General features: G+C 39.4%; 1 protein-coding gene and 1 pseudogene across 2 annotated transcripts in view; both read left to right on the plus strand.

Annotated features, from left to right (window-relative positions):
- IL13RA1 (interleukin 13 receptor subunit alpha 1) overlaps positions 1-27534 on the plus strand; it is a 58376-nt gene that overhangs the window by 17649 nt on the left and 13193 nt on the right. Inside the window, exons 4-10 of the mRNA XM_080910360.1 lie at positions 1503-1623; positions 9434-9618; positions 12112-12263; positions 16669-16716; positions 16998-17130; positions 21850-21946; positions 25254-25338. Coding sequence (XP_080766486.1) covers positions 1503-1623; positions 9434-9618; positions 12112-12263; positions 16669-16716; positions 16998-17130; positions 21850-21946; positions 25254-25338 — 821 coding nt within the window. The remainder of the gene's footprint in view (positions 1-1502; positions 1624-9433; positions 9619-12111; positions 12264-16668; positions 16717-16997; positions 17131-21849; positions 21947-25253; positions 25339-27534) is intronic.
- Positions 17480-19094, plus strand: LOC308415804 (armadillo repeat-containing protein 10-like; annotated as a pseudogene). The gene is made up of 2 exons: positions 17480-17533; positions 18548-19094. The product of its transcript is annotated as an armadillo repeat-containing protein 10-like (transcript).

The raw sequence follows: 27534 nt of genomic DNA on the forward strand, positions 1-27534 counted from the left end.
AACTATATTTCTTATTTATAAGATGAGAATACCTACCTATTATAATCATTAAAAGGATTACAATTAAATACTTAGCACATTTTGTTTCTTCATATTATCTTGGCTCCTTGTTAGGCAGGGCCTAGCTTCACCTCCAACTTTCAAACCATACCACTTCATGGCTCGTTCTTCAAGCCTCTCTGCTTTGCACTGATCAAAAGAACATATCATATACTGCATGTAAAGTTATAATATTTAGGACTGTGAGGCAACTGGGATGATGATTTAAACCAGCTTGACCTACTATATTTGTACTTTTTAGGAGTTGAATAATTCGGAAAGCAATTATATTGTGACATAAAATAGTTTGTGATGGTTCAGTGGAGTATTCTATCAAGGAGCAGGAGGGTGAAAAGCTGACATTTTAAACATGTGTATTGAATTAGTGTACAGACATGATAAGTGAAATCTTTTTCAAGAGAGAAGTCACATCTGGAGGATTTCAGGCCAGGTGTGGCAGCATCTACTTGTGAGGCTAAGACAGAAAGAATTGTTTGAACCCAGGAGGCTGAGCCAGTCCTTTAAAATCAGCCAGCTAAACAAAGAGTTAAAAAAAGGTAAAGATAGCTAGCCATCTTGGTGATAACACATCTCTAATCTCAGTATTCAGGAGAATGAGGCAGTCTATGCTACAGGGCAAGTTCCAGGTCATCCTAGGCTAACTTAGAAAACCATGTCAGAAAAGAGGGGTCTGGGAAGAGGAACCCCTACAGTCACAGCAGACAACAAACAGCTATTAAATCTTTCGTCATGCTATGTTTCCATAGAACTTCCCTTGATGAGAAAAGAGGAAAGTAAATTGGGTCTTTATGAAAAACTTGCCTCTTCTAGAGGACCCTAGTTAGGTCCCAGGCATCCATGTGAGGTTGCCCACAGCCATCTGTAACTCCAGCAGCTCCAGGTATTGGATTCTTCTGACTTCTGCAGCGACATGTACTCAGGCACACAACCCATATGCAGACTCACAATACCAAGTATTCAGTCCTGAAATCATATGCACACAAGCAACAAAAACAGACTTAGCTGGTTGTATTCATATACTCACACGTATATGTGTGTATATAATGATAATAACCGAAGACTAAGAGGCCATTAATTTGAGAGGAAGTGAGGGAGACATAGGAGTTATTGGAGGAAGGAAAGAGAGTGATTATATTTTAATTGAAATAAATATTAAAATGATAAAACACAGGGTCTGTTTGCATTTTTACATTCATTTAGTTATTTGTAGCTATTGCATAGGGTTGAAATATTATTTGACTTTAACCATTCTCTCTAGTTAGAAGAGTAAAGTTTTATTTAGAGATACAAAAGATATCTGTATAAAAGGTAAGAAAGAAAGCTGTGAACAAATACATTTATATTTTCACTGTTCTGGGTGACTCCTGGTGAAATGAATGTGAGATTAGGGTTTAGGTTGTTGACTCTTTTCCATGACAAGGGCTTTTGCCTGGATCTTCTAGGTGATCCTGAGTCAGCTGTGACTGACCTCCAGTGCATTTGGCACAACCTGAGTTATATGAAGTGTTCCTGGCTCCCTGGAAGGAATACAAGCCCTGACACAAACTATACTCTTTATTATTGGTGAGTATGTATTGCACACACAGCAGGTTAACTGGACCACTGATTTTGATTGTGTTGGGAGCCTTCAGATTTAACATTGTTTTTAAAAAGAGAACAGTCATTGTTGTTTTCAAGACAGAGTTTCTCTGTTTAACAGCCTTGGCTGTCCTGGACTTGGTTTTTAGACCAGGTTGGCCTCAAACTCACAGAGATCCACCTGCCTCTGCCTCCTTAGTGCTGGGATTAAAGGCATATACCACCAAGCTTGGCTCTGAACAGCCTATTTTTTATATGTGGTGGTGGGGATAAAAGTCGGGCCTTGGCTGGAACACGGTCGTGAGCACCTTTAAATCCAGGACTTGGGAGGCTGAGGCAGCCTGTGAATTTGAAACTAGCCTAGTCTATGTAACAAGCTCCATAACAGCCAGAGCGCTGTAGAGATCCTGTTTCATAAACAAACAACCACGAGCAACTTGCAAATGCTAGAAAAGTGTTCTCCTACTGAGAGCTACAAACTCAGCTCCAGCCTATTCTTTTCTATGGAGGCAGTAGATAGGTTATTCATAATTAGCCCCATTGCTTGCTATGGCAACCTAAAATTTAATCTAAAAGAGAAAAAAAGAAAAGAACTATTGAAATGGCCCATGAGGTAAAGACACTTGTTTCCAAGCCTAGGGATCTGGATTTGATCTCTGGGGCCTACATGGTAAATTCTACACGTTGTTCTATGATCCTCACATGCACCATGACATGTTTATCTCTCACTAAATGAATAAATACCTATAAATAAATGTAATGAGAAATTTGAAAACTATAAAAGGAAATTTCCACCCTTCAAACGACACAAAACGAAAAAGAAAAAGAACCAAAACAAGCAAACAAACAAACTACCAAAACACCACAAGAAAAATAGACAGTTGAATAGAAAATACATCTACTTAAAAAGACTTTCTACTTTTAAAAGCCCATTCAAACAATATTGCCACATGTATAGAGGGGAAGACCCCAGTATTCTTGTCACTCCTTTTCTCTCAGTGGTTAAATTCTAAAGCAGTATCAAAACCAAAAAAAAAAAAAAAATGGTATTGGCACATTCTACAATCTTAGTCTCACAACATTCATTTAAAATGTATCTGTGTGCAGCATTCTGTGAAGCTCTATTGTACAGTTCCATCGCTACCCAGTTCCCTCCAGTTGCCCTTTTCACCGTCATAGCTCCTACCACCCATCTTGTTTTTCATTTCCCTCTCCCAGGTCTCTAACTTCTGGCAACCATTCTAATCTGTCCTGCATCCATATAATCTTGTTATTTCAAGAACGTCACTGAAATGGAATGGAATTCTGCAGCACATATCACATAAAACTGGCTTTTAAAAAAAGCATCACAATTCCTCTGAGAGCCATTTATGTATTTCTATACATATAAAGAATTAAGAATTCATTCCTTTCTCTGCTCTTGAAACAGGTTCTCACGCTAAAGTTTATGCTGGCCTCACTGTGTATCCTGGGCTGGCCTCAAACTGTGGCAGTACTCCTTTATCATCATGCTTGGCTGAAATTGTTTTCTTTTATTTAAATTGGGTCTATTTACTCTTTATGAAGACCCTGGAGACTTCATGGGTATGCTCAATAATTTTTTAAAAATGCTAAATTTGTACATACTTATGGAATACTGTATTATGATTTAGTTCATGTATACTTTGTGTAGTGATCAAATTATGGTAATTACCTTGTCTCTCTCCTAAAATATTGTTATTTCTGTATACTGACAGATTTCAAACTCATTTCCAGTCTTTGAAATGTACAATTAGTTGTCATGGCCTCTGATAGCCCTGCTGTACCCACCCTCTTCTATTCCCCTTACCACTTAAGATGATTGTATTAGTTTGTGTCTCTATTTCCATATAAAATGACAAAAAGCAGCTAGGGGATGAAAAGGTTTATTTCAAGATATAGTTTATAATTCATCTTAGAGAAAAGTCAGGGCTGGAACTCAAGCAGGAACCTGAAGGCAGGGACTGAAGTAGAGGTCATGGAGGAGTGCTGCTTACTTGCTTGCCCCCCCCAAGCATATTCAGTTTGCTTTCTTACATACCCCAGGACCACATGCCCAGGGCGGTATCATCCACAATGGGCTGGGCTCTCTCACACCAGTCATTTATGACGAAAGTGCCTCACAGATTCCCACAAACCATCTGATGGAAGCAATTTGCCAATTGAGATTCTTTCTTTCTGGATATCTCTAGGTTTATGGAAAATTGACTAAAAACCCCAATCTAACTAGGACAAGGATATTGGGGCACTGTGACAGCTGGATAGAGAAGGGAGTCTAGCCTTGGGAATCTGTCCTCTACATGGCCTTGTTCTCTTGTTTAATAAAACAGTTTTGAAAGAAAGTTCTGAGAGAAAGTCATGTCTGGGACTTCTAAGGATAGATGTCCTAGAATGTTAAGTTGTGGCTGTGACTCAGTGGTAGTGCACTTGCTGAACATATATGAGACCTTATAAAAAGAAAAAAGGTCATCCTGCAGTGACCATTTTGCCTGATGACATCATGGAAAATATTTCTACTATAATAAATCATTCATGGGTAGATCATAGACAGAGGGCAAAATCCCCATATTTTTTTCATTCAAATTTATTTTTAAATGATACATACAAATTATGCATATTTATGGGCTACCTTGTGATATTTCAATATATTCATATATAGTGCATTTGTATAAACCAGGCTTGACATGTCAGTCTTCTCAAATCACATGTACTGTTGAATGAAATTCCTCTTAAGTGTCCTGGGGAGTTGTAGTCACTTTCTTCTCTCTTAGGTGAGAGGCTCAGTCTGAAGCACAGCACATGTAAAGCCATGTGGTACCTAAGGTTGTGTGGTCCATTCTGGAGATTTGGTTTTATCCAAACCCCTACCCCTATGTATAATTTCTCACTGGAAGTTTTGCAGTTTTACTTGCTCACTTTTGCTACTTATTGAATCACCTTTTCATAAGACTCGTGTGGCTCCCTTATAGCTTTATGGCAAAGTTCATACTCTTTAACATAAAAGACAACACCCATTATCACCTGGCTAGCCTGTCTCATCTTTCTGAACCTCTGCCCCTCTTACATTCCTATCATTTATTTTTATTCTTCACAATGACTTCAATACACCCAATATTGGTATTTCCACAGGGATATTTTCACAGAATAGTAGGAACATTCTACCTTCTCTCACAACTTAGATCTTGCTCTTTCATCTAATGCCTCTCATTTGTCCTCAGCTCAGATACAATTTCCTCTTTAAAGAACCTTCTTTCAGTTCTCAAGTCTGGAGACATATCCTCAATCGTACTTTTTCGTAACACAGTACTCTATGCAGTGTGTTGTCATTTCCTGTTTACTTACTGATAGTTCCCTTCTCCAGGCAGCTATCTTCTTTGAGAGCAGGGACTTTGTTTTGTGATTTTCCCAGTACTTGACACATGAGGTAGATATTCCATATATCAGCTGTGAAGTTCTTAGTAGGATCCAAAACTAGAGAACATTCAGGGAGAGGATGAGGACTAAGAAGTATAAGCAAACCAGCATCACTATAGTATAGGAGCAAAAAAGAATAATCCTTTACGAGTCTCCTGGCTCTGTGGAAAGCTGTCACTACAGGCTTCAAAGTTACCATAGGATTTGGTAGAATCCCCGTGTTTATTATGCTACTAACCCCAGAGTTATTATTATTAGAAACAGGGAATTCCTTTAGAAATGTGCCTATTGAAGGGGATTAGAAAGAAAATTAGAGAAGACAACTTCAATCTATGACAGACTATGGAGGACAGCCATCCAACTTTTACAATTGGGTTGCAGGGGTCCTTAAAGATCTAGTAAAAGAAGAGAAAAATAGGGAAGTGACTCATTCCCTGGAGATATACTAGCATAAACCAAATCTCAGTACAAACCATTCAAACAATGTCCCCTTGGGATTAATTTGGAAAAGCATTCCTCTCTGGGGTGATGCAGGCTCTTGTCAAGGTTGAGAGAAGACAGTGTTTTAGTTGGCATTCCATCCTATGTTGATACCTTTTGGCAGGGCAAAATCTACAATTGGACATGGCTCAAGAAGTGATCTGGAAATTGGTGGTTCACTGGCACCCAAGGGTCATGTATCAAATATCCTACTTCTTTGTCAAAGTATTTCCAGATCTGGCCGTTTGGCAGAGGTTCTTTCCATAATATAAACAGGAGATGCTAGTAATGTATGACTGTGTCTTAGTTACTTTTCTACTGCTGTGCTAAGACAACTTATAAAATAAAGTGTTTAATTCTGAGGCTAACAGTTCCAGAGGGTTAGAGTCCATGACTATTACAGTGGGAAGCATGGCAGCAGACAGACAAGCGTTGTGCTAGAATAGTACCCGAGAGCTCAATTTTAATCCATATCTATGAGGCAGAAAGAAAGCTCACTAGGAATGGTGTGAGTTTTCGAACTCTCAAAGTCCACTCCCAGTGACACACCTCCTCTAACAAGGCCACACCTCCTAGTCCTTCCCAAACTGTTTGAAAAACTGGGACCAAGCATTCAAATGTGTGAACCTATGGGGACCATTCTCCTTCAAACCACCACAGACTATTTGCAATTTAATTTAAATGAAATAAAAATCTCATGGACTCTGTCTCACTAGCCAGTTTCAGAGGTCACAAGTGACTTTACCTGGATGGAATCTTTGTTTTGTACAGTGTTGTCCCGTGGCTTCTCACTGTCTTACAAATTCTTCATTTGAGTGCCATGCTGTGTGTGTTCAAATCCATCCTAGAAATGAGCCTTAATTATCTCTAAGCCTTGGATTTATCATCTGCAAAATAGGGATAGTGATAACACTTACTTTTGAAGATTGTAGAGGGATGTTATATGAAGTGTTTGGAACTGTGTCTCACGGTCAATATGGCAGTTCATGACATCTGTAGATGCTGGTATTTGTTAGTTATTTGTATTCCCTTGCAGGTAATGTCAGCACCCAATCCTGCTCTCTTCTTCCACCACATGCAATTAGCATCCAGCTAATTCTTCATTCTCCCTTTTCCAATCAGAACTCCAAAAGCAGGGGAATCCAGATGTGGTATTGACTAGCAAAGACCAAGGATGGCTTAGGTAATGGTGTACAAGCTGTTTCTCCTAATCCCCAGACAGAAAATAAGGAGTTGTTTTTTGAATTCAAAATTATTGTTTGCAAACCCAGAACAGTGACTTGTGTTCCAGCAGGATAGTTTGCTTTGGAATGGGCCTGACCTGAACAATCCAGTCTAGCAGCTCAGTGAATTTAAGGCATCCCCAGCCCCCTGCCCCCACCCAATCAGTCATCTTCAGAGTCCACAAGCATATATGAACTCTCAAAGAGACAAAATGAAAGATGAAGCTAAAAGATTATACATTGAGTTCCTTTCATTGTCTTTTCAAAGGCACATTAATCACAGCTTTTTGTTATGTAAGAAAAAATGTTATTAGTAGCTTTAGTTTCTGTTTTGGGTGGAAAACATTCCAGGACTGTTTAATCCCCAAAGCACTCATGACAGCAATTTAATTTTTTAAAATTCTTTTTCTATGATCCATAGAGACTAACAACTAAGAGGAAAGGTTTTGTGCTGTTAGACGATCATGGTGGCACATGCTTATAATCACAGCACTTTGGAGGTGGAGGGTGGAAGATGCCAGGAGTTCAAGTTTAGCTTGACTACATAGTGAGATTGAGGACAGTCTATTCTTTAAGACCCTATGTCTAAAAAACAACAACGCAAAGAAATGAACGGTCTCTTGAAAGACATTTTCTGTAACAGAACACTTCTTTGTAGTGTTTTTAGGAGTTCAGATTCCTGAGCTCAGGAAAAACTACAGATAATTTTGAGGCTACAGGTCAAGGGTTTGAGATTCTCTGTTCTTTATCAAAATGTATTCATTTTCTGCAGAATCTGCACAATTCCAGTTGTTGCTGCGGATGATGTAAGACTTGACACTATCTTGTACTAATTCTTAAAACCAGAAGTCCCTGAGAGCTGATATGAGAGAGAGAAGATGGGAGGGGGGTCAGGGACTTGGAGGGAGACAAACATGAGGGGGCAGAGAGAGGGGGGGAAGGGAGGGAGGGAGGGAGGGAAGAGGGAGAGAGAGAGAGAGAAGGAGAGAGAGAGAGAGAGAAATGAATACTATTCATTGGCTAGGTGCTCATAGTCATTGGGTGTGTGTAGAAATGAAATTAGATTTAGGGTACCAGCAGTACCACTCATGAAAGCCAGATGGTAGAGGGACTACTTAGAAAGCCATTGTGTATCCCAAGGGGTAGTTTCATATTGGAAAGAGTGTGACCTGAACAGCTCCAGTCTAGCAGCTCAGTGAATTTTGATGAATGTTGACTTGCAGTAATTAGAGGACATTAAAAATTATGGAGGTCAAATATGAAGTCTATAACAGTGAGATCATGAATTCAAGGGGTGGCCAGTGAGGTTATCACAGAAGATAAGACTCTAAGCAAATCTGGGGAACAGAATTTGGTGATCGAATGGAGAGAGAGAGAAACAGAGAGACAGAGACAGACAGAGAGAAAGGGGGGTCATTTCAAAGTATCTAAGAACCAGAGAGAAAATGAACTCTGAGTGGCAGAAATGCAAAGAGTGATAGAAATGGCAGATCAGTGTTTATGCGGGTAGGGAAAGGGCACGTAAAGCGTCTTCAGACAATGACTCTGAGGCAAGAGGGGAAAATGAGACACTCAGACAGGATAGTTAGAAATCTGGGATACACCACAGCCTGGTGATAGCTGTCTTTAATCCTAGAATTCAGGAGGCAGAAGCAGGTGGATCCCTGTAATTTCCAGGCCAGTCTGGTCTACAGAGTGATTTCCAAGACAGCCAGACCTACATAGTGAGACACTATCTAGGGGTGAAAATCTCTGGAAAGAATTCTTAGGTAAATTGTCAGGTTTAGGTGTTCCCCAGAAGTCAAATTAAAATCAAAGGATGGGGGTCACAAACTAAGAATGAGTGCACAAGGAAATTGAAAATAGAGAAGGGGCAGAGGAGACGGCTTCATCAATATACTGCTTACCTTGTAAGCATGACAGCTTGCATTCAGATACTTAGCACTCATTTTTTTAGTCTGGGTACAGTGGTATATGTCTTTAATCCTAATACTGGGGTGGAGAAGATGAAAGGATTCCTGGGGCTGATCAGTAACTGTAACCAAAACTACTAGTTCAGTGAGAGACTCTGTCTCAGGAAGTGGAGAGCAATTGAGAAAAATATCCAACATTGCCCTCTTGCCTTTGCATCCATATCTGCTCACACACATATGGATATATACACACATACACACACACACACACACACACACACACACACACACACACACACACACACACCAGAAGTAGAGAAGGATGCCAGTGACCCTTCCACCACTGGGAGCAGAGAAGAAGGAGGTAAACAAACTAAGAAGGCAAAGAGAGCATAAGCAGAGCAGAGCACGGGGGAACTATGAGGGTTCGGTATATATGCATTTTCAGAAGGTGTAAAACTTGTCATCCTTCCTTCAGAACTTCTTCCCTCATACAGAAGAGGAAGGTCAGGATTCCACTGTTCATGGCTATACTATAGTGAATGCTGATACCCATCAACAAAGGATGGTCTTTTCATCTAGAATATGAAATGAGGCACACTAGAAAATGGACTTTTAAAAACAGATAGCATGCCTTGCAATAAGATATCTCATTCCATGGAAGTTTCTTTCAGCCATTAAAATAATGGCTACCCTTGCCTCTTGACCTTGTTCAAAATAACAGTGTTGTCTCATTTTATCTTGTAGGTACAGCAGCCTGGCAAAAAGTCTTCAATGTGAAAACATATATAGAGAAGGTCAACACATTGGTTGTTCCTTTAAATTGACTAAAGTGGAATCTAGTTTTGAACATCACAACATTCAAATAATGGTCAAGGATAATGCTGGGAAAATTAGGCCATCCTACAAAATAGTGTCTTCAACTTCTTATGGTGAGTTTCCAAAACCTTCTTGGGCAGCATGAATACAAGATTGTCCTGACTTTTGAATCGTTAAAACAAATAGTTGAAGATGATGTTTAGTTGTAAGATCTTCCCAAAACAAGAGACTGCATTTACATAAGCTTTTCTTTGATAGATGCTTTGAGAAGCAAGCTTGGTAACGGTACTTCTGGAACATGAGTACTGCATGTAGTCTTCTTGTTGACTTACAGGACAATTAACTATATAGCTATGATTGCAGCATGGGTTGTCTCACTCAAATATCTCTTTTCACTTTGATATTCTGGAGTAGATGCTCATCAGATCATATACTCCCGAAATAATCTTTCAGCTAGAAAAAGCTTTCATGGGATCCAATATCCCCTGGAGTATAACTAGCATTCTTGTAGTAATACTGAGGACTGAATTTAGGACTCTGTGAATGCTAAACTATGCGTGTTTACTGAACTATGTCCTCATCACCATATCTACGATATTGAACTCCATGTGGTGCATGTATTGTCAGTCATGACATCTAGGACAGCCATATTTGACTGGATTGTCTAAGTGTTGGTTTGTTAGTGGCCAATATTAGTTTGCTTCTCGGTTCCTTTAGTCAAACACTGGTCAAAAACAACTTGGGGAGGAAAAAGGATATATTTTTCTTTACATTTCCTTGCCACAGCCTATCACTGAAGGATACTCAAGGCAGGAACCCAAAGGGAGGAACCATGAATGAAGGCTGATTACTGGCTTTCTCCCTATGTCCTGCTCAGCCTACTCAGAGGTGGCACTGCTCACAGTGAGCTGGGTCCTCCCACATCAATCATGAATCAACAAAGTGCTCTTCAGACATGCTTTCAGGTCTGTCTGATAGACACACTTCCTCCATTGAGTTCCCTTTTTCCAGATGACTCTAGTTTGTGTCAAGCTGACAAACATTTAACCAGCAAAAGTCTTCAGCTTGAACAACAAATATTTAGTTGAAGATCTAGTGCTCCATCTTGTCAGAGCATATAGACTCCTTTTGAGTGTTTTCTTATTTGTAAAATGAAGTATATAGTCCCCTTTGATCACATGTCATAAGAGCCAAAAGACATGAGGTATCTAAAACAATTTTGTATAAATAATGTCAGTATATTGGTTTACTTGTTGCAGTAACCTACCAGACAGCTCAGATTCTGACTAAATGCCAAGTAGATGATTTATAGAAAAAAAAGAGGCATCATTTGACAAAGGCACTGCTTATCATTTCTCCACATAGTCTTGGAAGTCAGCTGTATCAGGGGACGAAAGGCAGCCTAGCATGTAGGCCAAGAGAATGATGTCAGGATAGTTTATTACATGGAATTGGCTGAAGCAAAGCCCTCCATTTTCTTCTTGCTTGTTTGGCAAACTATCTTAGGTAGGGTTTGAAGGTTTGCCATTACTGCTCTTGATGGAATTAATGGTGATATAAAGAATAATTCTTCGTGACAAGAAAATGACCTCTACATATTTTCTGTTAATGACCCATTATCTTCTGCTCCTTGTTCTTAAGTATTGTTCACCTTTGCAAAAGTAAACTGACCTGGCTAATACTTTCAAAAATATTTTATCCTTAATTGGGGTTGTAAGTACAGTAGTAAGTATATTCATATTGTTGCACAGCAGACTCTACAAATCTTTCTCTTTTTTCTTTTCTTATTTTTTTGTTGTTTGTTTTGTGAGAGAGGGTTTCTTTGTGGATTTCTGGTTGGCCTGCAACTCACTCTGTAGACCCTACTGGCCTCCAACTCAGAGATCTGTCTGCCTCTGCCTCCTGACTTCTAGGATTAGTGGTGTATGCCACCACCACCTGGCATATATGAGTTTTTTTATCATGCAAAAGTGAAATTCTGCCTAGTTGCATAGTACCCATGAATTATGCTTCCCCACTGCTTTTGGCAGTTCCTTTCTGTTTTCTGTTTTTTTGACTCTAGCTACTATAGCATTTCACATGAGTAGAAGCACAGAACAGTTTTAGATTGGCTTGTTTCACTTAAAGCACAGCTGTGGTGTAGCTTGTAATAGAGACCATGGTACTTTTAAAATTGTGGTCTTGGATTTGCATTGGTGAGGGAAAGCTACAGAAGCCTTTTATACCTCATATTTTGTGTGGAGGCAACACATCTGGATCTAAGAAAACTTCTTTGTTCTCTGTGTGGCAGCTAGATGTCCTGATTCTACCTTGATCAGTTTCTGACTATACTCAGATCAGAGTTCATGTCATTTACTAGATAACCCCAAAGACTCTCCTGAAATCCATTTTACTGGGCAGATTTAAATACACTTCCTCTGCTAATTATGGCTAATCAGAAATTCTCAAACTCTATATCAGATCATGTGAAGCCATTAAAAGCCATCAGCCCTATTTTGATTTAACTTTGTGAACCTTCATTATCGAGTTTACATATGTAATCACATCTTATATACAGGTAATTAAATAAACATGTAGAAACTAATTTGCTTTCTTCTATCTTACAGTGAAACCTGGTCCTCCACATATTAAACATCTTTTCCTCAAAAATGGTGCGTTATTTGTGCAGTGGAAGAATCCACAGAATTTTATTAGCAGATGTTTATCTTATCAAGTGGAAGTCAATAGCACTCAAACTGATCATCATAATCCTTTAGAGGTAGGTTTTGTTAGATCATAGTTTTTCTTGGAGTATTTTCTTTCACTTGAACTTCTTACATTAAAATAATAATGAGGAGCAGCTCTTAACATTTGTGAGAGTTCATGATGATAATTTAAAAAAAAAAACAATAAGGCATGTTGCAAGTTTTGATGGCTTGTAGTAGTGGCTGCAGGGTTTACACTGCTTAAAGCATTGCTATTGTCTGCCATGTTGTAGACACTGTCACTCACTCCAACTATTATTTTTTTTCCTTCACAAAGATTGCCAATTAGAAAACAGGTGAGTGTAAACTGATTTCTCAGGGTGTGTACTGTGACAAAAATCAAGCGGGCAGGTAAGTAGAATGACTAGAAGAAGGCCGTGAGGAAGTCACATGAAATAATGACATTTGAGAGGAGAACAGAATGCTGGAGTCAGAAAGGACAGAAGCTTAAAACAACAAAACACAGAGTTAAGAATGAGCTTGAAATGAGCAGTGCTAGGACAGATCTGGCTAAAATATGGTAGAAAAGATGTCTACAAAATAGGCAGAGAGAAAATCATGCAGGTGTGTAGAGGCCTAGGAAAGGCATTTCAGTTTTCATGGAGTTTGTGGCAAGAAATGCAGTCAAATTGGAATGGTCAGAGTTTGTTGGATTACACATATGTCTGCTGTCCAAACACCAATTTGAAGCATGCAAATTAGAAGTCTCTGTGGGGTCTTCACCAGAATATGCTGTAACCAACCATAGGGCATCAGTCCCATTGTTTTTAAGCTTCATAGATTCTTGTGAGATTTTGTTTCTTTGCTTACTACATTTCAATTAAAAGAAGTGGTGTCACCCAGTGTGATAGCTCAGTGGATAAAGAGGTTTGCAGCTAAGCCTGATGACCAGAGTTCAATCTCTGGGACCCACATGGGTAGAAGGGAAGAACTAACTCCTGCAAGTTTTCCTCTACAAATGTGCCATAGTAGTCATACGCCTATATGTACATGTGCACACATGTATACACATGTATACACAACATCCCCCTGTCTGTCTCTGTCTGTCTGTCTGTCTGTCTGTCTGTCTGTCTCTCTCTCTCTCTCTCTCTCTCTCACACACACACACACACACAAAACCCCTAAACTCTGTTTCGGGTACAGATTTAAAAATCAAACCCTTCTATATGTTTATTTCCATAAGGTGGCGCCTTGAAACCACAGAGTGTACCACTCACTTTTATTTGCCACCTGCCTGGTTCCTTTAGAAGTTCCATATTAAAGCACCTTACATTAGATTTTAAAGGAACCCAGTATCTTGCACATGGATAAACTTTCTGGGTCTAGTTGTTTTAGCTCATCACGGAACGCTTAAAATGCTTAGTAAAATAAGTAAGTGTTGACATTCTTGAACTCCACAAGCAGTCCCCTGCTCCACAGTAGAACAGAGCCCTTCGGGGTGTTTGCAGATCAAACTGTGCAGTCATATGCAGTCATTGTTAGTGTTAGAAAGCATGGTGTCCCCATTCAAAGTGAAATGATGTGGGGGGGGTGTTTAGATTGATAACAAAGTGAGTATTTTGATCATTCCAGCCTGTACTCTCCCCCGGTGCATCTGTGTCAACTGCAGAGACATGTACTGCTTCTCTTAACTCATTTAGCCCCTCAGTTATGCTGCCATTTCAAACCTGATCACACTTATGACTCGTCTTTCCACTGAAAGTACACAGCAGGCATTGGCTAGTGTCAACTTTGTTCTGTTCTCAGTACTAGCAACAACTTATACGTTCAGAATGGTGACTACTTACTAGGTATATTAGTGCTTTCTCTTAATTCCTTCATTTAGAAATCACTAATCTCTCAATTAGAAACCCAGGCCCGTGGATCTATTATGTCGTGTTATTTGATCCCTGTAATTGTAGTTACACCATAGGCCATATTTCTGGTAAAAAAAAAAAAAAAAAAAAGAATCTGGATTTAAGCAAAAGGGGCTTCGTGGTTGAGAGCACTGGTTGGTTTTCTGGAAGGCTTGGGTTTGGTTTTCAGAACCCACATGGGTGTAATTCTAGTTCCAGTGATTTGATGCTATCTTCTGTCCTTTGCAGGCACCATGTAGCATACGTGCAGGGAAAATACTCATGCATAATATAAAAACTAAAAAAAGATGCTTTGTTTTGTTTGACACATGGTTTCTCTGTGTAGCCTTGGCTGTCTTGGAACTCACTCTGTAGATCAGGATGGTCTTGAACTCAGGGATCTGCCTGCCTCTGCCTCTGCCTCCTGAGTGCTAGAATCAAAGGTGTGTACAACCACTGCACAGATCAAGCAATTTACTTATTTTTATTTTACATTTTATTTTTATTTTATTTTGCCTGCATGTATGTCTGTGTGAGGATGTCAGATACCTTGCACCTTGAGTTACAGACAGTTGTAAGCTGTCCTGTGTTTGATGGGAATTGAACTCAGCTCCTCAGGAAGAGCAAGCAGTGCTCTTAATGGCTGAGCCCTTTCTTCAGCCCCTGTCAAAGGAACTTTTAAATATAGATCAAAGACTACAGCATACCACTACTTGTTTTCGAACTCAGTGCCGCTCACTAAATTCCCACAGCGGCATTTGTGAAGAGCTAAAGGATGAGGAAAGACTATTGTTTCCACACTTTGTTCATACAGAGTCAGAGAAAAGGCCATGCAGGTGGCGTCTGTGTCCTATTTCTGGAACCACTGGCCTGCTGAGACATCACAAGTGTCAAGTGCCACTTGAGAGATCAAGTTGCAGACTAATGTCTCTTCTTTCCTGGACCATTTCCCAAACATACAAATACCAGAGTCAGCAAATCACTGTGATTTGATCTCATCCCCTGTAAATCCTCACTTATGGATCAGCAGCTGCTAATGCAGTTGGAAGGAGGAAAACAGGGACACAGAGCACAAGTAGACAGTTTTCAGGGAAGGGGAGGCATAAGAAAATAATTCCTACCGTATTCGAAGTTCTGTTCTAAGCTCCTTCTGACTATATCACAGTGTGATCTAGTTTACCCATTGCCCAAGCTGCAATTCCAACAAACAACTCCTCAAGTAGTCTTTCAGAAAGAAAAAGAAGGGTCTAATCAGCAAATTTCAGAATTAGCACACAAAGAGCTGGCAACATTTAGCAAGGAAGCAGCTGGTGAACATCTGCTTAAAGAAAGAATTAAACTCAAACACATAAACAGAGTAATTCCAAGTAGAGTATAGTTGAATTTGTGTATATGACATTCCTGGTGTATGAGTTTTCTTTAGTTCAGAAGTTTATATATATATGTGTGTGTGTATGTGTGTATAAACATAGTATGACATACATTATTGGATTTGTATAATATATTATGTTATCTATATAATATATAATACATATAATACAATATTTGTATAATATAATTATATATTGTTATATACTGCATATTTTATCATATATCATTGTATATGATAATATATATATGTTGTGTGTGTAACACTTATATACTTAATTCAGTAAGACTTTAGTGTTTTTTTTTTTTAACTACTGGGGCTTGAACCTAAGACCTCAAGCATACTAAGCAAGTGTTCTATTGCTGAGCTATAGACCTAGCCCTTATTTAATGATGATTTGTATAAGGAATCTTAGTCCAATTTGAAGATATAGAGACTGACCTTTGAGGTCACACTGACATAAAAGTTGTGCGAAAGTGACTTATGTTTCTTTGGCCTTAGTTTCTCAAAAATGTGTGCTCTAATAATACTAATTTCATGAGTTATTATGAGCTACTACATCAGAAGCCCTTAGAGAAATATCTTTGTAGCACATTCTAGACAGTTGAAAAATGGTTATTACTACTATTAAGAGGAGTACTAAAGTGGTCTCTAGTAGTTAAAGCCACAAGCTTGGGATTAAGATTTTTGCTTAAGGGCTAGAGAGCTTAGAGAGCTAGCTCAGTGGTTAGGAGCTCTGGCTGCTCTTCTAAAAGACAATCCCAAAGATTCAGTTCCCAACACCAAAGCTCACAACTGTTTGTAACTCCAGTTGCAGGGGATACAACATCATCATACAGACACACATCAGGCAAAACACCGGTGCACACAAACTAAAACTGAAACAAAATTTAAATTTAAATTTAAAATATTTCTTTGACAGAAGCTTGACTACTAAGACTAAGCACCATTTTTTGCATGAATAATTTTATTTTACTATTTTTGAAAAAACTCAATTTATATTTTATTTCCTGAATAATGGAGTTAGGTGGTTGTGACTGGCCTGACACGGGGGCTTAGAATCTAACTCTGTTCATCTGGAAGAGCAGCACGTGCTCTTAGCTGCTGAGACATCTCTTCAGTCCACATAGTCTTGTAATAGGATGCAAGGAAAGTTTGTTATAAATAGCTGAAGACATAAGCCTTTTTTTTTTAATTTGAAACTTTCTTTTCAAGGTTGAAGAGGACAAATGTCAGAATTCTGAATCTGATAGAAACATGGAGGTCAGTCATTACAGCTTTGAGTATTTATTTGGGCTTGAACACCAAGTAAATGGGGGTGGGGCAGGCCAGGCACAGTATGAATTTGAAGTGCTTGGTGTGGTGAAAAAAAAAAAACCATTTTGCTCTGTAGGCTATTGCCAATACTTTTTGGGAGTCAAAGTCAATGGAATTGTAATCCAAGTCTTAATCCAACACAGAATTTGGCCAATAATTATGCTATAATTCAACAGCAGAGTTAAAGGGAATAAATTCATAAAATTTTTGTGCATTTTATATCTAAGGGCCCAAGTTGTTTCATATTCCCTGGTGTTCTTGCTGACACTGTCTACACAGTCAGAGTAAGAGTCAAAACAAACAAGCTATGCTTTGATGACAACGACCTGTGGAGCAATTGGAGCGAAGCCCTGAGTATAGGTAAGAAAATACAACATCATTACGGCGTGACACACTGGTGGCTGAAAACTAAGTTGAGACATAAAATAGATTGGGAAAGGGGCTGCCATTCTTTTTTGATGCCTGAGAGTATTTGAAATAAACATTTGTTTTCCATTTTACTGCTGTCAAATCAGCTACGGTGAATACACAACATACAATTCCACAGGGTGTCATCCTCACCTCTGTACTAATCCCCATCTTTATCGGCAAGGCAAAAAAAAAAAAAAAAAAAAAAACACACACAGAAAGTAGGCATCGTCAAATTTTCAAGTTGCCTCATGTCAAAGGACCGTCCTGTATGCTGGTTAATGGTCTCAGGAGAGTAGCAATGAACTTGGTGGGTTTTAATAGAGATAAGCCTGAATGTAGGTTTGAAATGAAGGTAGTGGCTACACTGAGCAAGCCACTCAAGAGGATGGGAGCTACCTGTTTGAGTTGTAGAGTGGGGTCCCAGAGAAAATGCATGTGCAGTATTGGATAGCAGTGCTGGTGCAGCTCACAGGTTAAGATGGTGTTTTGGGGGGGGTCAAAAAGTTAAAAGAAAAAAAGCTGGGTGGTGGTGACACAGACCTTTAATCCCAGCACTTGGGAGGCAGAGGCAGTCAGATCTCTACGTTGGACACCAGCCTAGTCTAAAGAGCGAGTTCAAGGACAGCCAGGGCTACACAGAAAAACCCTGTTTCAGAAAACCAAAACCAACCAACCAGCCAACCAACAACAACAACAATATGATAGAAAGGCATCTGACTTTAACTCTGGTTTGTACATACATAAACATTTGCACTTGCACATGTAAACATGAAAACACACTATATTGCAACCCCTTTCTCAGTCTGTGTGTGGAGCTTCACATTGTAGGAGACTCAATGGCTGACTGGAATCTCTCTTGAAAGGGGAAAGACTAATGAGTATGTGGAATGTACTGGCTGGTTTTATGTCAATTTGACACAGCTGGAGTTATCACAGAGAAAAGAGCCTCAGTTGAGGAAATGCCTCCATGAGATCCAGCTGTAAGGCATTTTCTCAACTAGTGATCAAGGGGGGAGGGCCCAGCCCATTGTGGGTGGAGCCATCCCTGGGCTGGTAGACCTGGGTTCTATAAGAAAGCAGGCTGAGCAAGCCAGGGAAAGCAAGCCAGTAAGTGACATCCCTCCATGGCCTCTGCATCAGCTCCTGCTTCCTGACCTGCTTGATTTCCAGTCCTGACTTCCTCTGGTGATGAACAGCAATATGGAAGTGTAAGCTGAATAAACCCTTTTCTCCCCAACTTGCTTCTTGGTCATGATGTTTGTTCAGGAATAGAAACCCTAAGACATCAAAGAACCTCAAAATTGATAAGCAACTGTACATGAAGTTACCTTAAGAAGACTTAACTGTTGAGTTGTTCTATTTAAAGCATTGCTGGAACTCCCTGAACCAAAGTATTAAAGAGAAAGCTTTAAACACACTAAATAACCTGAGTGTGAATGTTGACAGTCAAACTAAGGTAAAGATATAAGTCCATCAGGTCTGCAAGGACATCTTTAATGCTCCCCTGAACTCTGCGGTGCAGCTGGGTGGACTGAGACTAATGCAGTCTTAAGCTGCTGACAAGCATGACGGTCACCAATGACTACCAGCACTTGCTTAGCAGCTACATCGCCGGCCTGCTCCACCTGCTACTTATCAGAAATGGAAGCACTAAGGTTCAGGTTTCGAAGCTGCTTTTGAAATTGTCTGAGAATCCAGCCATGACAGAAGGACCACTGAGTGCCCAAGTGGATTCTTCATTCCTTTCCCTTTATGACGGCCAAACTGCAAATGAGATTCTTCTTCGGGCTCTTATGCTGTTTCAGAATATAAACAATTGCCTCAATGTGGACGGCCGTTTGGCTAATCAGCTTTCTTTTGCTAAAGGGTCATTGTTTTTCCTGCTGTGTGGAGTCATCACAATGTGGATGTGAACAAGAAGGCTTTAGCAATAAAACCGAAATTCTGATTGGTTGCTCCTATTTTCATCAAAGAATCAAAGGGTCATGCAGTCTTAAGTCAGAGTACAGGGACGTATTACTTTCTTTAAAAGGATTTTTCAGCTGATGGGGTTAAACAATAAAAGCCATTGTGAGCAGCTCTAATCCAACGTGATGTTCAAAATGTTAGATCTGGGAGTAGTTCAGATGTGGGGGTTGGGGACTGAGTACAGTCTGGACCCTTCAGAGGATGTGAATCACTTCTGGGGCAAACGTCTAGCTATGGATCGTGGACGGACTAGTCATGCTCTTTGGGACTGTTTTGAAGGATTTTACTGCCATTAAATGAATATGAGGGGTTATACTGAAGATACTTACTGAGGTATTTAATGGTTTCTAGACGTGAACTGGGTGGCCTTTTTCTGTAAAATCCTAACTCCTTGGAGTGATTTGCAGTTGCTCATGAGACAGTGTTAGGTGCTGAGTTGAAGACCAGAACTGCTACAGTCAGGGCCTTGTGCCTCAAAGCAGTGAATACTGCAAGCTCCAGTCTGCTGCCTGCCACCCCCACCATACTGCTTGCAAGTCGGAGTTCATCATGAGACTCTGCCCGAAGCATTTCTCTTCAATAAGACTGTGCTTCCATTTGCAAGGGAAACGTTTTTTTACTCCTTAACCCGGTGTGTAAGACACTGGGGAACAATCCAAGTTTCTACCCACAGACCAAGCAGCAGCCCTTTAAAAAAGAGTGCTCTGATGAATCTTTCTGGACACATGGAGAAAAACAACCACGAAATGGTTGTTTTAAAAAACATGTTGTGAAGCAACGTATTAGGGTCCCGTAGTTTCTGTTTTTGTTTTTGTTTTTGTTTTTTTCTTAATAATGGTAAATACATTTATACATGGACAGAATGTTTCTAGAATGATACATAGAACTTCTGGGCTTGGGACTGGGATTTTTTTTGTGTGCCCATTTCTATCATTTGGATTTTTATAGAGCATAAATTGTGTAGTTTTTTTAATAAAAAGAAAAATGCAAATAAATAAATAAAAAACATTGCTGGGTAGAGGAGGAAATTTGATTTTTCTTTTGGTGGCCACTAGGGGCAATATGGAATCAATATAAGATTGAACAGCTGTTAAGATAGTCAGAAATGGGTTTTTGACTAAGATAATTCCATATTCATCAAGAGACTGAATAAACTGTGCCAGGCACAGTTGCACTGTTTATCTGTTGTTGCACAGCAAAGCACACCAACACATTGTCTAGGAATGGTGGCTAATACCTGTACTTCCAATACTCAAGAGATTGGGCCAGGAAAACTGGCGTAAGTTTTGAGGGCAGCCATGGCTGCGTGTGGAACAGCCTTGAGACTCAGTCTCAAGAAAAAAAAGAGGAAAAACAAGCAAGTGAACCAAAGTTTAATGGGCTTACAATAGCAGACACCTACCATCTCCTAGTTTCTCCAGCTAAGGAAAATAGCATGGTTTAGGTCGATGCCTCCCAAGGTTGCATGAGGGGTGTAAGTGAAACTGTAATCTCATCACAGAGGCTAGAGAGTCTGCTTCTAGGTGTACTAAAGGGGGAAAAGAAGAGATTACATAGAAAAACATTAGGAGGAAGGTCAGATGAATATACTGGAGTAAGATAGTCACAACCAAGAAATCCCACAGATCGTAGGAGCCACCAGAAGCTGTGGAAACTGAGAGATTATTTTCTAGAGCCTTCAGAAGGAGCATGGCCTTTCTTACCAGTATCTTGATTTTAAACTTCTCACCTCCAGGACTGTGATAGAAAACTTTTTCCAAGTATCTATGATCTGCTGCAGTAGGAAACTAATACAAATACATTTTTTAGTTCCTTTTATCCTTTGGCCACTCTACAGGGCTCCTTTATAATACAGGAATCTGCTTCCTCAATTGAACAATCCTAGCAAGAAAGGGTGTGTGAAAATCATAGTCTAGCGTCACCTATGGTGGAAATAAGAGACCATCACTGTGGCTATTTATGTTACTTAGAAGTGAGTCAATTAGTGTCGCCCATGTCAAGAAAGGGAATTATATAAGAGTATGATTATTAGGAGGCAGGAATAATTTGGGGTCATTTTAGAAGCTCCCTAAAACAAGGACATTAGGCTCTGATAATGCTTTCAAAATACCCATGCCCTTGTGGGAAATATGAATGTAGAAATGGATAAATCTCCTTCCATGTGCTGTACAAAGTTGAACTTTGTAATTAGAAAGGTCTATATTTTAAGCCTGACAGAGCCTTATCTCCTGAATAGAGATGTGATAATATTGAATAACAGAATAGTCCAGAGATAAGCATGTCAGAGTACCAGATATGGTACCAGATACAAAGGGGAGGCACTCTTTAGGAATCATAATGATAGTACTTGTTAGGATTTATGTAAGTAAGCAATAGTGGGCAGTAAGATAGTACAATAATGCATCTTTAAGTAAAGAGTAAGAAAAGACAACCACTGTGAATAGATATCAAGTCTTGTATATAATACCGTCTAAAACAAATTAAGATACCCTGGGTGCAAACTAGAAAGCTCAGACGCCAGAGTAGGATAATGTTTCAAACTATTATAGAATAACTGAAGAGTTTGGAGGAAAGAATGGTTTGAGGCATAGAAAAGAAGTATCTGTGACCTCACTAGTATGCAAAACCGTTGCCTGATTTATCACACTCCCAAAAGTGTCTTTAGTTCTCACATCTCTGTGCTTGCTTCCTGTTCTGTAGGTAAGGAGCCGAATTCCACCTTCTACACCACCATGTTACTCATCATCCCAGTGTTTGTCGCACTGGTAATCATAATCCTCCTCTTTTACCTGAAAAGGTAAGCCACCGCCCAGGCAGACTTCACAGTTCCCCCTAGCCTTGATGCTATGCCTGTCACTCTTTATTAGTATTGGGTTTGCCTCACATATTTTTTTCCATCATTATCATCATATGTGACTTTTGCTGAAATTGACAGGCAAAGCATTGGTATGCTCCTTTTGCAGTAAAGGAAGCATCAAGTGAGTTTCCCACAACACTGCGAAGACATGGATCCTTGTGTGAATGTTTAACATTGCTAAAAATAGACCATGTGGTGTGTTCATTGACTTGTTTTCTGTACCTCGATTATCAGCAGTTAGTTGGTAACTCTTGGAATGAGCTCGAAGAAATATGGGCTTAAAGCACTTAGCAAGGTATCTCTTTATCATTGGATAAAGGCACTTACAGAATAATCTTGGTGATGTAAATTTCATCCCTGGAACCCATATAAATGTTTTAGGAAATAATCATTTCCACAACGTTGTCATCTGACCTCTCTTGTGTACACAACGGTATATTCACACCCATGTGTGCTCTGTCCCGGAAACTTCAAGCACAGTTTAAAAAAAAGAAGGTGGGTCTGGGAGTGAAGCTCAGTGGTAGGATACATAGCATGTTTAATTCATTGGTTCAGTTTTCAGCACCAACAAAGAAAAAGAAAATACGAAATGAAATCTATTGCTGTTGAAATGACTTTAGTGTTAATGCAAAGCGTGCTGCTGCTCTATGCCACAGGAAAGGGAATGCTACCAGATTGTCACTACCATATACTACTTATTCTTAAGAATGCTTTTATTGAAGAGCACGATGGTGCACACCTATAATCCGAACACTTGGGAAAGTGGGGGCAAGAAGAAGCAAGAGTTTAACTATGCTCAGTTACACACGGAACTGAAGGGCCCCCTTCAGCTCTGTGAGGCTGTGTGTCAAAAAAAGAGAAAGGGTATTTTACTTTTCTTTACCACTATAGAGATGGTTATTGCTCTTGCAGTAAACATCAAAGATTGGAATGAAACAATTGATCTGGACCCAGAATAATTGTTTTAGCATCATTTCAACAGTATTTGTTATATATGTAGTTATATCAAAGTAACAGCTTTATGAGAATGAATGGAGCATAGTCCCCACCTCTATGTTTAGAGGGAATAGAGCACATATATAGCAGGAGGTCAGGTTGGCAGGAAGTAGAGGTAGGCAATGACAGAAGACTCATTTCACATATGGTGGCCAGGGTGTCCTTTCCAAGAACATGATCATTTGAAGAGAGATTCACAAAATAAAGGCACAAACCTTTCAGATATTTGTCCAGACCAAGGAAAAAGTAAGTATAAAGACTCAGGTGCTGATATGAGCTTATCATGTGTGGCTGTAAGAGACAGGGTAAGGGAGAGTAGCCAGAGTTGAAGCTGGAGAAGCTGGCAGATAGGACTAGGTAGGACATGACAAGGAACTGAGATTTTTATCCTAGGCATGATAGGAGACCTTGGAATAGTCGCACAATGCAGAGGATTTGTGTGGTCTAGTATAGTTAGTTATTCATAGGATCATGTCACTATTAAAGACTTGTTTTGCACAAGAATAGAAGCAACTATGTTAGAGGATATCAGTGTCTAGCGGCAAGGATGAAAGCAGTCTATTTGTAGTTGGTTGTTTTGTTTTGAGAAAGGGTCTCACTATGTTGCCTTGGGTGGCATGGGATTCTTTCTTTAGACCAGGCCTACCTCAAACTCACTGAGATCCATTTGTCTCTGTCTCCTGATTGCTGGGATTAAAGGCATTCAACACCAGACTCACTGAAAGCAATATTTACTAGATTAGCCATAGACGATGAAAGAAATGGTTAGGCAAATGTGGATTATATTTTGAAAGCCCAAATTACTTGCTGATGGCGGTATGAGGGAAATGGATGATTCCAGTTTTTGGCTTTGAACAGCTGATAGTCAGTGACATTTCTTGAGATGGAAGGAATTACATCAGAGCTACTGTTGAGAGAAATGAGAGGATTTCAGTTGTTAACCCACTGTTAGAGATACCTAGTGAGAATCCAAGTAGGTATGCACAGTAGAAAACTGTATACATGGACCTGGAGTTTAAGGAGGATCTCTAAGAGAGAGATAACATGCAGAGTCATCTTTAGACATTAAAACGACTAAAGCAAACACTTAGATGGAGCTACAGAAAGACGAAAGAGTACACCTGGAGCACCCTGAGAAGTGAGGCAAGCCCACAGAAAAGCTTGAGAGCTGGATGGGAAGGGACTGAGGATGTGGAATATGCATCGCTAGAGTTGAAGAAAACATGGGAGAGAAGCAATAAAGGAAAAAGTTATTCACAGATTCTGGCTTTATGAAGTAGTGCATGCCTGTAAGCCTAGTACTTGGCAGGTAGAGGCAAAATCGTTAAAGGTTAGCCTTAGCTGCATATCAAGTTTGTAGACATTTTGAGCCACATGAGATGCTGTTTAAACACAAAACAAATAAATCAAACACCACCTCTTCCTCAAAAAAAAAAAAAAAAAAAAAAAAAAAAAATCAAGAGATTTTGGCAGTGCTGAGCATTGGATCTAAGCCCTTGCACATGTTATAGGCAAGAACTATAACCACAAAGCCATATCCTTAACCTATTTCTTACTTTTAAAGACAGGATCTAAGTTACTTAGACTTTGAACTTCCAACCTTCCTGCCTCAAGCTCCTAAGCAGCCAAGACTCAGATATATATCAAACTTCTTGTCTGCTAAGATTATCACCTTTATTTTATTTTATTTTATTTTATAAGCAGAATCTTGCTATGTATCCATGGCTAGTCTTGAGCTCACTACATAGACCTGACTAGCCTTGAATTTACAGCAATCCACCTACCTCTGCCTCCTGAGTGCTGGGATGTTTATCACCATGTCTGGCTTCCATTATTTTTAAGTGCTAGAAGTAATTTGTTTAAGTTGGTGCCTCATTTCCATCCAGATTTGCTGTGCTTATGACACTGCTTTTCTGTAGCCATTTAAAGGGTTTTTTAAATGATTCTTTCATTACAAAAGGTAACTTACTAAAAGTGACTTGTGTATTGTGACATTTTTTTTTCTGAGACAAGGTTTCTTTGTGTAACAGTCCTGGCTATTCTGAAACTTACTCTATAGACCAGGCTAGCCTCAAACTCACAGGGATCTGCCTGCCTCTCTGAGTTCTGGGATGAAAGTCATGTACCCCCCACCTTCGGCAGTATGTCTTGTGACTTTTGCACGCCTATTTTTAATATAGCTGTATTTATATGAGAGACTCCTATGCACTGGAAGATTATATCTAAAAAGTATCTCTGTTTTTTTTTAAAGGCTTAAGATCATTATATTTCCTCCAATTCCTGATCCTGGCAAGATTTTTAAAGAAATGTTTGGAGACCAGAATGATGATACCCTGGTAAGCATTGCCTCTATGGGGGATTAAAATAGGATATGAGATTTTTGAAAACTGATGGTAAAATACACATAACATGAAATTGACTATTCTGATCATTTTAAGTAGATAGTTCAGTAGCCTTCAATACATTTTCCATGTTTTACAACCACTATCAGTATCTACTTCTAGAACTTGCTCATCATCCTTAATGGAAATTGTACCTCACCAAATTCAAACTTTCTGTTCTCTCATCCCTTCCCCCTGGCTTTGTGTACACAAACACACACACACACACACACACACACACACACAAACACACACATATGGATGAAATGTGTATGGAATCGTGCAAAACTAGCCTTTTTAAGTTTGGCTTGTTTTATTTAACATCATGTCTTCAAGGTTTATTGTATTGCAGCGTGAATCAGAATTCTTCAAATTGGATATTGTGTGTATATTATATGTTGGGGGAGTGGTTACACACATTGAAGCTAGAGGAGGATGTTGAGAGGATACGCTCTGCCTTATTCCTTTGCAAAAAGGGTCCTCACTGAACCTGCAGTGAGGCAGGTTGACAGCAAGTGATCCCTATGTCCCTGCCCTCCACAGCTCTGGGGTTACATACACCAGTAACCTTGTACAGTTTTTTAAATGGATACAGATATTTCAAACCAGATCCTCATGTTTACACAGAAAAATGGTCTCATCTAACGAGTCACCTCCTCAGGCCAGATTGGTTATTTTAGGATACACTTGATTTAAAAGATGAAAGAGTTGATTTAAAAATGTTGGATATCTGGCCAAGCATACCAGCTAAGAAATTCTCAGAACACCCTGTTTGTCTCAGGTCACTGGACTCTATCCTCTTTCTGAGGAATGAGATATTTTATCTAAACACACAGGATGAAGAGCCTCCGTTCGGAAACTAACCTAAGAGATAGGTCTTCAACTTTTAGATAATTTTTAAAATTAGAAGAGGTAAATATAGATAGGATTAACGGCTAAGATGTACTTTGTTCATACAATTGGACTCGAAAGCTGGATTCTAAGCACATCCAGAGAGAACAGAGCCTCCCCAACTGTCGGTTTCCTGCAGACTCTCATTCTAGATCCTATGACTAGAGACTTAAGGCATGGGAGCATAGCAGTTGAGGTTTCTGTGATAAATGTATCCACTCTAATGAGATAATGAAGAACATGTATGAAATAAATATTAATAGCACTGTAGATAGCTTAAATTAGTAATAATAGGCACAGGGCACTTCATTTAGAGAAGTACTGTGGTGTACCAGATAATAGCCTGTGTTCTGGAGTCACAATGTCTGGATTCAGATATCCACTGTTTTATTTACTGCCTTTTTGACCTTAGTTCACTTGCTTAGCCTTTCTGTAACTTGGTTTTTCCATTTATAAAATGGTAGTAGGAGTAGCACCTGTCTCCTGCTGTTGTCTTGTGGATTAAAATACAGAGCATAATAGCATTAAAAACCTGTTAGTATGCCTCACACTTTAGACATGCTTAATGCATGTTACCAGTGAGTAGTGCTTTTGGCAATAATATGCATTTATTATTGATTCTCATACTGAGTGAGTCATATTTGGCAGTGATGTTGTTCAGCTAGGGACAGGGAGTGGGGAGACTGACAGGCCAGCAGAAAAGGGTTTTGTAGAGTACTCTAATTTAAAACCAGATCACTTTTGTAGAGAGTGGTAATGCCCAGGTCAGGGAGGTAGGTCAAGCATTTCATAAGAAAAATGTATAATGTAGGTAAACTTAGTGTGGCAACTAATGATCCTTCAACTCTAGTTGAATCATAGTCAACTGGAATTTTTGCAAGAAGTACAGGTTCCTGGGCACTGTCTCCAAAAATTCTGTCAAGTCAAGGAGTGAATCCTACAAATCTGCATATTTAACAAGAGGCCATAGATGATTTGTGTCCTGGTAACACTACCTATGTACCATAGTGTCCTTTATTTCAACAGCTACTCTAAGAGATGCTAGAAACAGTTATTGAACATCTAGTGTATATCAGGAAGTTCAGTTAGTGCTTGGCTTATGTACCTTACTGAGTCCTCATAACAACCCTGTAGTACAGGTGCTTGTGATGGTTAGTGCTGTTGACCTGAATTGAGAAAACAATTAAGAGAGTGCTGTTAGTATCATTTTCCAGATAATAGTGACTCAATACGGTCTAGAAACTTGGCCATATACTCAGC

This window comes from Micromys minutus (assembly GCF_963924665.1).
Source record: "Micromys minutus genome assembly, chromosome: X".
Classification (NCBI taxonomy): Eukaryota; Metazoa; Chordata; class Mammalia; order Rodentia; family Muridae; genus Micromys; species Micromys minutus.